The 16,617-nt window shown below is 47.5% G+C and overlaps 1 protein-coding gene across 1 annotated transcript; it reads left to right on the plus strand.

Moving 5' to 3' along the window:
- Window positions 1-7,848: 7,848 nt before the first annotated feature.
- Window positions 7,849-8,987, plus strand: LOC123430123 (dirigent protein 1-like). The gene has a single exon (XM_045114026.1). It carries the CDS (start codon window positions 8,007-8,009, stop codon window positions 8,694-8,696), a length of 690 nt encoding a protein of 229 aa, XP_044969961.1. The 5' UTR covers window positions 7,849-8,006; the 3' UTR covers window positions 8,697-8,987.
- Window positions 8,988-16,617: the final 7,630 nt, after the last annotated feature.

The raw sequence follows: 16,617 nt of genomic DNA on the forward strand, positions 1-16,617 counted from the left end.
CTTAACAAAATATATATTCAATGGCCGAAATGTATCAGTTGACGTTTAATTAGTGACATGAAAGTCGTTTAACAACATTTTCATAATAAGCAAGCGACATTGTCACCCAGTACTACTACCTGTACTAAGTGGTGGTCACGACCGTCTACTCATCATCGTCGTGTGTGTCTTTGTCGTTGTCCTCCTCTTCCTTCGATAACAACGATGAAACATCGTCGAGATAGGTGAGGGGTTGGACTCACGAGCGGTGGTCGTGAGTTGCCGCTCCACCTTCTCGTTGATGATCACAGGGCGGTACTAATAGAGGATGTAGTCCTTCTTGTGAGCTTTGGGGGCGGGAGCCGCAACACCGTGTGGAGAGGGTCCTACGGCTAGGACGCCACAAGGACGACCCCGTTCACTTGGACAAGGAGGCCAAGAGGGCCAATGGGATCAACATCCTCCTCCTCCTTGACCCGGATGAGAGCTTGTTCGGTTAATCCCCACCACAAGGGGGTTGGAGTGGATTTGAAGGGATTGGTCTGGAATTTGACTCGTTGGGGATTTAATCCCTTCCAATCCCCTTCAACCCCCTTGAAATCACATGGAACTGAACAAGGCTTAAGGGGGGTGAAACCCCCGTTACTAGTGTCAGCGCCTCGGGGAGCGTTGCTTCCCTCGCCCGTTACATATCTGTCATGGCCACTAGATCCGGTTATTGCGGTGCGGGGAAGTTCATAGCATCGGTGCGTGGTCTCCGAAACAAAAGGTTACTCTATGTCGTCACGTTCAGCAAATGAGTTTTGTTCCTATGTGGAGGCATTGTCCCAAAAGGCGAAAGAAATGGACAACAGGTGCGGGGGGAACGTGTGATGCGGCTACGACTTTGATTATGATAGGCCTTGCAGACGTGCTTTTATAGTCTGGGTGTGTGTTGAAGACGTGTGGGATGATGAATTCCATTAACGGGTGGGTAGTTAGTGTTGGGGAACGTTGCATGGGAAACAAAAAATTTGTTACGCACACGAAGACCTATCATGGTGATGATCATCTACGAGAGGGAGATCGGATCCACATACCCTTGTAGATCACTAAGCGGGAAGCTTTAAGAAACGCGGTTGATGTAGTGGAACGTCTTTGCGATCCAAATCGCCGCCCTCACACGATCCGTCCAGATCTAGCGCCGAACGGACGGCACCTCCGCGTCCAGCACACGTACAGCTCAACGATGATCTCCGCCTTCTTGATCCAGCAAGAGGGGGCGGAGAGGTAGATGAGTTCTTCGGCAGCGCGACGGCGTGACGACGATGGTGGTGGAGCTAGTCCAACAGGGCTTCGGCTAAGCACCGCTGAAAACTAGACTAGAGGAGAAACGGATCTAGAGAGAGGACAACACGTGGCTGATTATTGTGTCTCAAAAAACCCTCAAAACCGCTAGTATATATAGGAGGAGAGGAGAGGAGGCAGCCTTGGCCCCTACTCCAAGAAGAAGGGTCGGCCGAACCAAGGAAGAGTCCACCTTCCCTTGTGGGAAGGTGGACTACTTTGGGAGGACTCCTCCTTCCCTTCCTTTTAAAGGTCTTTTACCTTTTATCTCTTCTCCTAGCTGCATGGGACTTTGAGATAGGCTTCAGCCAGCCCACCAGGGGCTAGTCCATCTCTTCTCACAGCCCACAAGGCTGCTGGGTCGTCACACCCCTCCCGATGGTCCCATGGTACCCTCCCCACACTCCCGTTACACTATCGATGAGCCCAAAACATTTTCAGTGATCAAAACATGACTTCCTATATATCAATCTTTACCTCCGGACCATTCTGGAGCTCCTCGTGACGTCCAGGATCTCATCTGGAACTCCGAACAACCTTCGGTCACCAACACCTATAACTCAACTATACCAAAACATCACCGAACCTTAAGTGTGCAGACCCTGCGGGTTCGAGAACTATGCAGACATGACCGAGACACTCTCTGGTCAATATCCAATAGCGGGACCTGGACGTACATATTGGATCCTACATATTCTACGAAGATCTTACCGGTTGAACCTCTATGTCAAGGATTCACAATCCCGTATATCATTCCCTTTGTCCTTCGATATGTTACTTGCCCGAGATTCGATCGTCGGTATCGACATACCTATTTCAATCTTGTTACCAACAAGTCTCTTTACTCATTCCGTAATACAAGATCCCGTGGCTAACTCTTTAGTCACATTGCTTGCAAGGCTTGTTTGTGATGTTGTATTACCGACTGGGCCCCAAGATACCTCTCCGTCCCACAGAGTGACAAATCCCAGTCTTGATCCATGCTAACTCAACGAACACCTTCGGAGGTACCTGTAGAGCACCTTTATAGTCACCAAGTAACGTTGCGACGTTTGATATACACAAGGCATTCCTCTGGTGTCAGTGAGTTACAAGATCTCATGGTCATAGGAATGTATACTTGACATGCAGAAAATAATAGCAACAAAATAACACGATCATATCCTACATTTATAGTTTGGGTCTTGTCCATCACATTATTCTCTAATGATGTGATCCCGTTATCAAGTGCAACACTTGTCTATGGCCAGGAAACCTTGACCATCTTTGATTAACGAGCTAGTCAACTAGAGGCTCACTAGGGACACTGTGTTGTCTATGTATCCACACATGTATTTGAGTTTCCAATCAATACAATTCTAGCATGGACAATAAACGATTATCATGCATTAGGAAATATAATAATAACCAATTTATTATTGCCTCTAGGGCATATTTCCAACAGTTAGGGCATCTCCAGCTTTTTGGCCACCCAAGGGCCTGAAATAGCGCCGCTTGGGGGTGAACGAGCGTTAAATTCGGTGTGGGCGTTTCGGGTTCCCACCCGCCCCCAAGGTCTCCCCCAAACGCCGCTTTCGACCCAATTTGAGCGGAAATTTGGCCCAAGTTCAACCCAAATTCGGATCACTTTCGACACAAATTAAACAAAAACTAAATTTTTATGACAAAGTTCATCACAGTAATCAATAAAATCAAATAGTTCACCAAAGCAAGCTCATAATTTGAACTGGGCATTGCTCTTGAGCCTCCATAGGTGCTGCACGAGATCGTCGTGCAGTCCTTGATGCACATGTGGGTTTTGGATCTCATGATGCATATTGAGGAAGGCAACCCATGTTTCCGATACGTGGTGATCACCAACTGTAAGAGGACCCTGCCTAAAATATGATTCAGTGTCAAATACTGGCTCTTCCTGCTCGCTCTCAATGATCATGTTGCGCAAGATTACATAGCAATTCACCACCTCCCACTAGTGATATTTCAACTAGGTCAGAGCGGGGTACCGGTCAACACCAAGTCGAGATTGGAGCACACCAAATGTTCGCTCGACTTCCTTCCCGCAAGCCTCCTCACACTTAGCAAAGTGTGACTTCTTGCCTCGCGCCACAGGGTTAGGGATAGTCTTCACAAACGTGGACCATATTAGATAGATACCATATGCTAGATAGTATCCCTTGTTTTAGTGGCGCTCATTGACATTGACTTTCACCGGAGGAGCATGATCTTCAACAAGCTTCACAAAGACATTCGAGCACTATAGTACGTTGAAGTCATTGTGAGTTCCTTGCATACCAAAGAAGGAGTGCCAAATCCATAGGTCCTGTGTGGCCACTTCCTCAAGTACCACACTGCAAGCTCTTTTGGCGCCTTTGTACATCACCTGCCAAGAAAAAGGCAGTTTTTCCATGCTTAATGCATACAGTCGATGCTTCTAAGCATCCCAGGAAATCCTCTTGCTGCATTCTGTGCTAGGATCCGAGCAATGTCTTCAATATCGGGTGATCGCAAATATTGTGGTCCAAACACTGCCACCACTGCCCCTGCAGAACTTGTACAAACACTCAATGCTGGTGGACTCGGCCATGCGTCCATAGTTTTCATGTATATCACTGCGAGCTCCGTACGCAAGCATCCTCATAGTTGTGGTGCACTTATGGAGTGAGGAGAATCCAACCGTGCCGGTGCAATCCTTCTTGCAAATGAAATAGCTATCGATCTCTCAGATGGCATTCACAATCCCGAGGAAGAGCTTCCGGCCCATTCGATAACGGCACCGAAATACTTTCTCACTGTGTAGAGGAGCGTCGGTGAAATAGTCGGTGTAGAGCATGCAATAGCCCTCCATTCAATGTCTTTGTTTGCTCTTGCGGTGGTTTGGCACCGAACCACCTCGCGCGCGGCTTGGCATTGTTCGTGAACAGGGCGACCAACGCGGCGATGATCATGATGTGCTCTTTGTGAGTGGTGTCGTCCTCAGCTTCCTCCTCCATCAGAGCCACGAACGCGTCCTCGTCGTGTGAGTCCATGGACGAACAAGAAAATCACCGAATACCTAGCGGTCGTGGTGGATGGGCAGTCGTCGGTATCCCCGCCGGCGTGGCCTGGAAAGCTTGCCTAGGAGAGCGGTACGAAGGGTGTCGCAAAACCAGCGGGGAAATGGCCTTTTCTAGAGGCGGCTGTGGGCATGTGGGCGGCGCCGGGATCAACATGGTAAGGAGGCGTCATGTGGCGCGCCAGGGCGAGTTTGGTGGGGGAAAGGCGTTTCTTGCATGACAGTGGTGTCCCACACGCTGCTTTCCTTCCGCCGGATCCCCCCAATGCCCTCGAGCGCGCTGGGTTTGACCTCGGATCGCTAGCCCAAAAATGGACCCAACCAGCAAAAAATGACGTCGTGGAGGCGCGACTCGACGGATTTTCAAGCGTCGACGACTAAAAAGGGGCTTGGGGGCCTTTTGGGGGCGCGGATGGAGATGTTCTTAGTCGTGTGTAACCATTGTTCGCCGGCGATCATCTATGCATGACGGGGTAGCGTGTAGGACACCACTGTTAAAAATCCCTATGGAGACATGAGGCGGAGCAATGTGAAACTTGCTTCCCACATTAACAATTGGGTATGGAGCGAACTCCATATCAGCGCAGATAACCTCCATATATGAAGTCTACAAGGTCAATTATGAAGGAGGGGCTCGATTTAATGTCAATTGGGGCCATATGAGTGTTCTGTTAGAGCATCTATAGCTTAGCGCCCAAACCCGCCTCATACGCCCGGGCAGGCAGCTCGATCAGTGATTGGCCACGAAATTCCGATCCAGCCGGGCGTCTCAAACATGCCTCAAATTCCCGGCTGACCGGGACCCCTCATATCAAACCCAAATATGGGGCGGATATGGGGTGCTCGGGCACGCCCGCCACGTGAGACACGCCAGCCCGACCCCATCATAAATTGCACCAATTCCACCCCGCGGAACTGTGTGATCATTTTGCTCTTTCCTTTCTTCTTCCTCCTCTGCGACACTCGTCTCGCAGCTCCGCCACCGCGCGCGCTCCACAACCGTTCCTACCCTCTGTCCCGCTAGCTCCATCAGAGTACCCTCTGTCCCGTCCTCATCGCGGGGGACGTCCTTGCCGAGGGGGATGTCATCAACGGCCCGGAAGCCACTATGATACGTCTGGCAGCTCTCTGGCTCCGCCTTGCACTGGATGTGGTCGACACATTGTCTAACCGGATTTTTTGTGATTTTTTAGGGAAAACGATGGATTCTGATGCTTCATCCGGTGAGGAGTATGGATCGACGGAACTTGATCAAATTACTGAAAAGCAGTTCTTTGATTTGTCGGACTCGAACGAAGAAGTGGACATGATCATACTTATGAGCATACAAGAGGAAATGGACCAGCAAGTGGAGCATATTATTAATTTCAAGGGCTCAATCAAAAGGGAGAAGAGTGATCAATCGGGACAGGGTATCCGGAGCATAGCTACTAGAGAAGGACCACTTTGCTTTGAACCCAACTTTCCGTGATGATCCATGGTTTCGTCGTCCTTTTCGCATGCGAAAACCATTTTTGGACATTGTGGACGGAGTGGATGCACACGATGACTACTTTAAGCTCACAATGGATTTATGTGGTCGACTCTCTTTCTCTGTCAAGGAGAAGTGCATGGCTGCTGTGAGAATTCTTGAACTTGTTACTGCTAAAGATGTCGCTGATGAGATGGTTAGGATGGGGGAGAGCACATGCCTAAAGATTACTGTCAAGTTTGCTCGTGTTGTGGTGGAGGTGTTTGGTACAGAGTATATGAGAGAACCAAATGCACAGGACACAAAGAAGTTTTTGGCTATTGGAGAGGCCACATGGTTTCGAGGAATGCTCAAATCAATCGATTGCATGCATTGGGTTGGAAGAACCGTCCCAAAGGTTTGCGAGGAACGTATCAAGGTCACATCAAAAAGGCCATCATCATACAGGAAGCGATGGTATCACATGACTTATGGATTTGTCATGCTTTCTTTGGAATGATGGGTTATAACAACTACATCAACACGCTTCAACAATCTTCGGTGTTCAGGAGGCTTTGCAATGGGGAATCACCGCTGTTCAACTATATCGTCAACGACCGAGACTACAACATGGGATACTATCTTGCCGATGGCATCTATCCTCAGTGGGTTGCGTTTGAAGACCATATCCGAACCAGGGAGCAAAAAATAAAAGCACTTCGCATCAATGCATGAAGCAACTAGGAAGGACGTGGAGAGGGCATTCACAATGCTTCAAGCTTGTCGGAGAAATTGTTTGTGAGGCTGTAATGATGTGGAAATCAAAAACTTCGTGGCAGCTCATAATATGTTGTGTTATTTTGCACAATATGATTGTCGAGGACGAGGGTGATGATGTAGCCCAAACCAATAACTTTGAAGCACCGGAAGAACAAGTTGAAATCCCAAAAAATCCACATGCATCTCAACTTATGAACTTTGTGCATATGCATTAGAATCTCCGAGATCACGAGGTGCACGCGTAACTACTTAATGATCTTGTAAAACATATGTGAACCCACAATCAAATCTAAAAAGCAAATGTTTAATTGTCCACTTAAAATAAATTTGATGTAACACTATTTATGTACGATACCTATATTTGTTATTTACGAGTGACAATGGCTTGTGTGATCGACGCGCTGTTTTGGTTTTCGGGTTGTAATTCTTCTCGCCCCAGGCCGAGATGGCCGAATTTCGATCATTTTCAAAAACTTCGGGTGAAATTTGATCAAAATTTGATTGAAATTTGACCAAAATTTGTCAAAGTTGACAAAAATAATTCTTTTCAGCCGATAGATATTTGTTGCCCGAGGTCGGGATGACTGAAATTCGGCCTAAATTCATTTTTGTCGACGAAATTGAGAACACAGAATCGACGTGCATGATTTGCATGGATTTTAAAGTCTGAATTGAAGATGTGAATGCGAGGAACAAAACATGAAAGTCTTCCGAATGCGTCCGCGAACGTGTCCACACAACATATAAGGGCCGTGTTTGCCCATTCCCCGGTCCGGCTGCCGATGCTCTTGGTTTCAATTTTATCCAAAATCTCATATTGTCATTTATTAGGAGGATCTGAGCCATTTACGATAATTGTGCTAGAGTTGCTCTTAAAGGGTGTTTGGATCCAAGAGACTAAAACTAGTCTGACTAAAACTAGTCTCTTTAAGAAGTTAAAGTTTCAAGCACCCCTGACTAAAAAAAGGCTAAAACTAGTCTTAAGGCTAAAATCTTTTAGCCAGGGGTACCCCTACTAGAATGTGCATTAGTCTTCTCTCTCCTCATTTAACTCCTCATGCAAGTTCTGGATTGAAGGGTTTGGAGGATAATAAATGTTCATTAACTTGATTTTAGTTTTATTTAGTATTTTGGATCCAAGCATGGGTGAGACTAGCAAGTTTTAGTCTCATTACTTTTAGTTATGAAACTAAAACGTATCAAGCATCCTCATAGTAGCTCGTATACTAATATCTTTAATATGGTATTCTGATTAACTATTTCACAACAACCAACTAAAGTACCAAGCTAGCGATAGTCATTCCACCATCCCTTTGTGTGCAGTCTGCACCAACCTCCGTGCTTTTATCCATCTATTAATCCACCACCTCAAGCTCCAAGATTTCACTCTCACTAGCAGAATCCACCCGCTATCCTATCATGGCTCCTCACGCCGCTGTCCTCCTCTCCCTCCTCCTGCTCACCACCTGCGCGGCGGACACGCATCTCCACTTCTTCCTCCACGACGTGGTCTCCGGGAGCAACCCGACGGCGGTGCAGATCATCAAGGGCCCGGCCTCGTCGTCCAACGCCTTCCCGGGCATGGCCTTCGGCGACACGACCGTCATCGACGACGCGCTGACGGAGACCTCGTCGCCGACGTCGGCGCCCGTGGGGCGCGCGCAGGGGTTCTACATGATGTCGTCGCAGTCGGGCATGGTGCTGATGATGTGCGTGAACTTTCTGCTCACCACGGGGGACTACAACGGCAGCACGCTCGCCGTCATCGGCCGCGACGACATCATGACCACCACGCGGGAGCTCTCCGTGGTGGGCGGCACGGGGAAGTTCCGGATGGCGACGGGGTACGTGCTGTGGAAGACCAACAGTTCGAAAGGCGCCGACGCCACCATCGAGCTCGACGTCTACACCACCGCCCTCAACGGCACCACCACCATCGACGCCAACGCGCCAGTCTCCCCCATCGACGGGGGCGGCGGCGGTACGGCCGGCGGGGCCACCGGGAAGTCGTCATCGGGCGCGGCGGCGCTGAGGGGAGCAGTACCTTACGGGTGGGCCAACGCGTGGGTAGCCGCCGTCCTTGTAGCTCTGGCTGGTTGCGTTTGGTGAGCAGCTCGATTTCGATACACCATGAATCTGAGTGGGTGCGAGTGGGGTCCATACATACAACGGAATAGATCTTGATTGGGCGTGAGGCGTTGGTCGGTGTAGTGGTGTGGTTGGTGATGATGGGGTGGGTGGTTTCTTGTCGCTGTTCGGGTTGGGGTTGGTGATGTGCACATGATTGCGCATCTCCATGCGTGAGCGTGAGAGGTTACTTTCTGGCTACTACGTACATCCATTTGATTATTACCTAGAAGAACCGATTCTCACACTTTTATATATGGCGTTTTTATTGGTTGTCATGGCATCAATAGCTAGCTTCAGCATCTTGCAATGCTTTCCCTTCTTTTGGTCCACCTAAAGGAATGGCGATGCAATGCGCATAATTTCCCTTTTTCTTTCTAGTTGGTATATGTCAAAGCTCGATTACTATAGGGACGTGTTTTTTTAGAACGAAGGCTTGACAGAAAGGCGGGCTTTGAATTAACAAAGTCATGAACCGGCCAATAATAATATCACACAACACCTTATAGAGAAAAGAAAAAAAAACATGGCTACTTGACAGCTTACAAACATCAACTACACCAAGCACTACAACACAATGGAAAAACAAAGCCCTGCTTGATGTCGGTGATGCTCCATGCCGTGCAACGTGCATCATACATGGAGCGGAACCCTGAAGAAGATGAAACCCTGAAGAAGATGAAACCCGACAGAGGGAGGGAGCATGCCCTCATCTACACAAGAGAGGTGAGCAGAAACAACCACCCGGAAACCATCTCCGAAGCGGACCCCTGCCCCTCATCCTGGCTCGATGGACGCCATGCCATCAAAAGATGGATAAGCTCACCCTAGACCTAGAATAGATGTTAGGCACGAACTACCATCAGAGATACTCATCCCCGCCCCCAGCTGAGTCCTCGCCTTAGAGGAGCCATACCTACACGCATAGAGCAACATACACGAAGAGATGAAGTCGTTGGGATCGAAGGTGCTGAGGAAGGAAGCGAGGAACCAACAAACTCTTGCATCAAGTGCAACAGGGTCAAGGACAAGCCCGCAAAGAGCAGCAACACGTGCACTCCGTCGTCTATGTGCATCTGTAGAAGAGGGGTGGAACCCGATCCACTTCTAGCCCTAATGAAAGGGCGCCGACCCATCGGCAAGCAAACCAGCACGACAAAAACATGGAACGTCCAAAGAAGATGCTCGATCGCCAATCGCCCGACGAAGCACAACACTGATGCGACAAATCGGACCACGCGGACATCGATTCTCCCATCCCCGAAAAAGAACGTCCTCGCAACTCTAGAACCACCAGGGTTGCACCTCTAGGAAGGCCACGACGAAGAGCGTCGATGCCGTCCCATCCAAAAGGATGAGGTTTTCACCTGGGGAGAGAGTGAATAGAACCTCGACGAAGCCTCCAGTGAGGGGCACGACACCAGTGATGTCGTCAACGTCGTGGCCGGGCACCGGCCAAGGATTCCTCCTGGACTGCCGCATCTCCCACACCCCAAACACACTAGATCTGACGACTAGAGACCGCCAAAGGCAGGGGACGAGAGGGGGGAGGACGAGGCTGTGAGGGGGGATGGAAAGACCTACAGATCTGGCGCCGTCCGCTGCGCGGAAGACCACACGCAAAGACCAGCCACCAACAACCGCCGCCACCACGCCACCCGCACGGCCGAGTGGGCAGAGCAGCACCCGCGACCACTGCTCGCCGGAGAGCCAGGGTCGCCACTCCTTCCGAGGCCGCCACCTCGGCATTCGGGGCTCTCTGCAAGGAGGCGGAGCAACAGATCCTCGCCGCCATCGTCCTCGTCGGCCACCTTGGCTTGTCAGGAGACCTTCTCTCGCGACGTCGAGGGGGGAAATAGTAGGGGGGCGACGGCGTGTGCTAGGGTTTCAATTCCGCCCAAGTCGCTCCAAGAGGAGCGACGCGGGGGCTCTCGAGGGGGGGGTGTTCTACTTCCCAAATGCGAGGTCACCGGATCTGTCTATAGGGGCATGTTTGATAGGCGTAGTTGATGGGAGCCTAGGACTGTCCCGTGGAGTCTGGGTAAACAAGGTCAGGCTGAGGTAGAACAGGCAGAAAACTAACATCCACACTTAGTTTGGTTGCCTCCATACCCTCTAAGTTGTATGCGCTGTCACTCTGGTATGATGTTTGGTTGTCTCCTAATGTATGTGCAAACACACAGCCTACTGTTTGGTGGCATGCACTGCCTGTTGTGTGGTAACCTTTTCGGTGTTGTGGTGAAGTTACCAGCACATAGTGGTCCAAGGAAGAACACATATAACAAAACATAGAGCAGATAAATATTCTGCTACACATAATAGATTAGTCCAAACTATCAGTTTGATACTAAAGTAAAGCAGTTGGAGCATGTTGGGGTTATCTTAGGAGTTAATGACAAAGGCGTCTTCTTGCTTCCCGCACCTGGTCACCACTTCAATGCCATCATTATTGAACACGAAGACCTTCAACATGTCGGGAGTGAGCAGCTTAAAGGCTAACATGAAGCCTATCTTGATCTTATGGTTAACGACGAAGGTGGCCCAACCTTGATCGAAGGTGACCCTGCCGTTCAAGAGGCGGACAGTCACCCTCCAGGAGCAGCCGGTGTTCATCTTCAGCTTGAACTCCATCGACATGGATGGGAAGTGCTTTGTGAAGTTCAACGACATATGTATGGCCTCGAGGTGGGGGCCATGATCACCGTGCAGAAGTTGGTTGGCCCTCCCACCTCATGGCAGTGGCCATTGTTCCGGCGCTTGCCGCTGTGGGGCTCCTCCGGTTGGTCATCGTCCATGTCAGGGGTCTGGACGGGCGTGACCTCTGATGGCGGCACCACTTTCTTGCCCTTGTCTTGCTCCATGGGTGGCACCACATATTTCCCCTTGCTCTATGTGTCGATCTGAATAATGTAGAGGTTCAAACAGTCAGGATCTACAATATGAACGTTACAACATCATCATTAAAACCTATCGCCCATAACCCCTTTATTTAGCGAGCCTGGTGATCACCATTCCACCTATCTATGTCCCACTCTTCCCCCAACCGTCGACATGAACTCCAGCAACAACCCATGCTCCAACTCAACCCCAGCCCCTTCACTTGGGGCATCGGATGTAGGTCATTCTTCCTAGGTTTCCCGCTCGGTGACCGCACTAAGTTTAGAACACCATGCAAGTGTGCTAAAACTTCAGCAGCATGGAAGAGCTCCACAAAGAGGCAGATGGTGTGGTGAAAAAGGCCACATCGGAGGAGCTCAAGACATTTATTCCTGACCCAACGAAGGGTGCTATGTCAGTGGACATACTTCCCTGGTCCATGAATCAGGCCGACTCCGGCGACGCTGGACATAGGGTGAGGTGGGCCAAATACAGACGCTACTGGTGTCCTCATGACCATCATGGAGAATTGTAGTTCACCACAAACATTGTGGTGGTGCATGATACGTCTCCAACGTATCTATGATTTTTTTATTGTTCCATGCTATTTGAAAGCACATTTTCTCCCTAGGGTGGTTTTGATAATTGATCACAACATATGCATCATTGGACTAATGTGTTTTCCAAGTATATTTTAGAAAAGTTCAAAAGATGCTATGGCTTAAGGTTTATGTGGAGATACCCCTAGATGCAAGAAAGGAATAATATTGGCTCAAGCTTCAAGCTAGAAGACTCTTCATTCTATATTTGTGAGAAATCACTTTTGAGTCCATAGGAAAGCCAATACTATTAAAAAGGGGCAATGTAGTAAAATGAACTGATTGCTCAAATGCTCAAAGATAGCCACCACAACACTCAGTCATTTTTCCCACATATCCACTATGTCAAGTTCAACATTCACAAATTGGTGTAACCAATAGTGCCACTTCAGACCCACCGAGTTTGAACCTCACATAGAACCCTAGCCATTCCCACCAAATTGGTGCAACCGAAACTTTATTGGTGCTACCGAGTTTAGTGTGACCAACATTGTGTTGCCAAGATACACACAATCAGAATTTCCGAGTTTGAGTATCGGTGCCACCGAGTTTGGTCATCTGACCGTTAGTCACCTTTTCTACCCAAACTGCTTTCCACCAAATCAACCTCTCCTACCCATGCATATTCTGTGAGAGAGTGATTTGTGTTGAGGAGACTATCTTTAGAAGCACTAGAGGAAGGACTTCATTGATCTACCACATCTATTACCTTTTGGAGGGTGGTGCCTCCTAGATTGGTTAGGTGTCACTTGGGAGCCTCCTACTTCGTGTTGTGGAGTTTAACCAAGAAGTTTGTTAGGGCAAGGAGATCGCCTACTTCGTGAAGATCTACCGTGAGTGAGGCTAGTCTTATGTGGACGTAAGCCGTGGTGGAATAGACAAGGCTGCTTCTTTGTGGACACCTTGTGGGTGGAGCCCTATGTGGACTCTCGCAGCCGTTACCCTCCGTGGGTTGAAGTCTCCACTAACATGGATGTATGATAGCACCATCTATCGCAACCATGCCAAAAATCGTCGTGTCAACCTCATACGTTTGATCTCCCTACCTTACTCCTCTACTTTACACTTGCATGTTTACTTTCCGCTGCTATACTATTAGAACTACATGTGTAGGGTGTACTTGACTTGTTATAACCGTCGTAGCTGCCTCTCAAGTAAAATTGGGAAAAGACAATTTTTTATGTTAGCAAGTAGTCTAATCAACCCCCTCTAGACATACTTTCGATCGTACAAGTGGTATCAGAGCTTTGGTCTCCATTTCATTGGTTTAGCAACCTAGGAGAGTATGGCATCTAGTGAGGGAAATTATCATCGTAGAGGTCCTTACTTTGATGGCACTAATTTTGCTAGTTTGAAGCATAAAATGAAAATGCATATAGTTGGCTTTAATCCTCATGTTTGGGCTATCATTCGTGTTGGTGTGCAAGGTAACTTCTTTGGAGAAGGGCATGAACCAGATCTTGATACGTCAGCTGATGAACCAAAGATGTTGCAACTTAGTGCTCAAGCCTGCGATATCATCTTCAACCGCCTTTGCCTCGAAGAATTTAACAAAATCAGTCGTCTTGAGAATGGAAAAGAAATTTGGGATACTTTGGTTGATATGCATGAAGGTACTGATTCTATCAGAGAATCTAAGTTGGATGTGCTTCAAAGTCAGCTTGACAAGTCCAAGATGAAGGATGGTGAAGGAGTCGCTGAAATGTACTCTAGGGTAGCTCCCATCACCAATGAGATTGCCGGCTTAGGAAGCAAGGAGATGACTGACAAATTCATCATCAAGAAGATACTTAGAGATCTTGATGGCAAGTATGACACAATGTGCACATTGATCCAAATTATGCCAAATTACAAAGATCTCAAGCCAACTGAAGTCATTGATAGGATTGTTGCTCATGAGATGTCACTCAAGGGCAAAGATGAGCTGCACAACAAGTCAAGTGGTGCTTATAAAGCTTCATGTGATGCTCCCGCTACTTGGAAAGACAATATTGTCACTGATGAAGAGATAAGACTCATGGTCAGAAAATTCAACAAGTTCTACAAGAGTAGAGGCAAAGATAGAAGCTCAAGTTCAAGACATGATGAGAAGCGTTCGTCCAGTCTTGACCGAAATTGCTACAAGTGTGGGAAGCCCGGACACTACTCAAATTAGTGCTCGACTCCCTACAAACGAAGGGAAGAGTCACCTCGAATACTAAGCTCAAGAGATGAGTCACCTCGTAGAGAGAGAGAAGGAGTAGAGAATATCACTATGAACGAAGACACTCACGGAGAGGCAAGGAATCGGAGAAGAAGGACAAATACATCAAGAGAAGTTCAAGAAGAAGACATCAAGCTCATGTTGGTGATTGGGTCTCTGGCTCCAAGTCTGATGACCACTCCGAGAGAAGCTATCGCTCCAACTCCGAATATAGTCAAGATGAAGGTGTTGTCGGGATTGCGCTTGTTTCCACCAACTCCTACGACTTATTTGATTCACTAAATGAGGGAGTCGGAAACTGCTTCATGGCTAAAGGCACTAAGGTATCACATCCTCGGTATCTTGATCTCCATAGTGATGAGGATGACTTGTTAGGAGAAGATGACTTGCTTCTAGAAAAAGCTAGTGAATGCACTGAAAATGAACTTGCTATTTATCATGCTAGTCAAGAGAACTCGAACAATGATGATAAGAAAGAAATTGGACGACTAACTCAAGAATTAAAAACTCTTAAGTTAGCTCATGAGACTACTCTAGAAGATCATACCGAGCTTGCAAGAACCCATGAGAAGCTACACTTTGAGAATCTCAACTTGGAGCAAGAGCATGAGTTCTTAAAAGCAATCAATGATGATCTTCGAAAGAATAGTTCTTCTTATCTAGCCAAATGATTACTCTTGTCTAACTTTGTTCCACAAGTTAAACATAGGAACACTAGTAACGAAGGCAAGAAGGTTTCTTCATCTAGTAACAACATTGCTAAAGATAAATCCAATAATGTTGTTGCTAGTACCTCTATTGATTCCACTAACGATTCTCTTAGCCAAGTTAGACTTGAGAAAGAAAATTATCTATTGAAAGGGATTATAGAGAGAGGTGTCTTCAAGAGTCTTTCCGAAAGTACAATATTTGAGGAAATTGTGCGTAAGCAAGGAGGACATCGGAAGAAACAAGGTGTTGGCTACTTCAACGTCAACAGAGATGTTTGGGAAGAAGGTCCATATCCCACTCCCAAGTTTTTTCCCCAAGAGGATAAGTCCACTCCCTCCGAAGGAATAAACTCACAAGATGGCCTTCTACCACAAGACCACAAAGGTAAGGGAAAGCTTCAAGAAGACATTGACCTATTTGAACAAGAACCCCAAGCTAAGGTAAAATGGATTCCCAAGGATACTACTAGCTCTACCTCAACAAGTACTACCACAACTCCAAGGATTCCCGTCAATTTGGTGTGGATTCCCAAGAGGAAGAACTAGAAGTTCTTGAGGGGTGACTCTGCCAATGAAATTCACTATTATTCATTTTGGCAAGAACTATATGCAATCAACCTCAACCATATGCATTACTTCAATGAGCCACATATTCCCTCAAAGGTAAGCAAGGAACAAGGTAATTAATGTATCTTTGGACATTATCCCATCTGTGCTTCACTCCATGTCCATAGATATTCTTGCATATGTTCCTTTTTCGTTGGGACTAACCCATGTATGTGAGAAGGGTATGAAAACAACAAGGATTGCTCCCAACTCAAGATGATGTTCATCAACATTGAGCATCCACCACTACTTCACCTACTTGAAGTCTTCTACGACAAAACCCAAGGTTTGTGGGGATACCATCTCAAGGGGGAGCTTAACTGTAAGACTTGAGTATAAGCATCTCCTAAGTATATGAACACATTAATGCTTATGTAAAAGTGGTAACCCCACTTGTGCTTAACGATGAGTATGACCTATGATCAAGTATTCTTACTTGGCTCATATGTCAATATACTCATGTATAGATGACTTTGTCATTGCCCAAGTGCTTGATAGCTGCTAGGATGTGTGTGCATGTTCACCGTGTTTTATTCATAATTCTTATTGCGTGAGCATGTTGGTCTGCATGTGTTTGATCATTCGACGACATCCAATTGTTGCTACTTAGCTTTCGATTTATCTTTTGCCAATTGGATGGACAAGAGTGCATAGGACTCTTCTCTAGCTATCTATGCTATCACATCTCAAGTTCTATTCATGCTTCATCACAAAACTTAAACAAGCACTTGTCGACCCCCGTGTGTGAAGGTGCACTCGGAGTTCTGTATCGTCAAAGGTTGCCTTCCAAAACCTCCTTGAAGAACTCGGTGTGACCAACTCCACAAACTCGGCGCCACTGATTTTTCAAAGTTGATCAGGTTTTCAATCTCGGTACCACCAAAATCACTAACTCGGTTACACCGAGT

Source organism: Hordeum vulgare, chromosome 2H (genome assembly GCF_904849725.1).
Source record: "Hordeum vulgare subsp. vulgare chromosome 2H, MorexV3_pseudomolecules_assembly, whole genome shotgun sequence".
In the NCBI taxonomy this organism is placed as follows: Eukaryota; Viridiplantae; Streptophyta; class Magnoliopsida; order Poales; family Poaceae; genus Hordeum; species Hordeum vulgare.

Excerpts from the sequence above, each read along its gene's own strand:
- LOC123430123 (XM_045114026.1), top strand. The coding sequence starts at position 8,007 with ATGGCTCCTCACGCCGCTGTCCTCCTCTCCCTCCTCCTGCTCACCACC.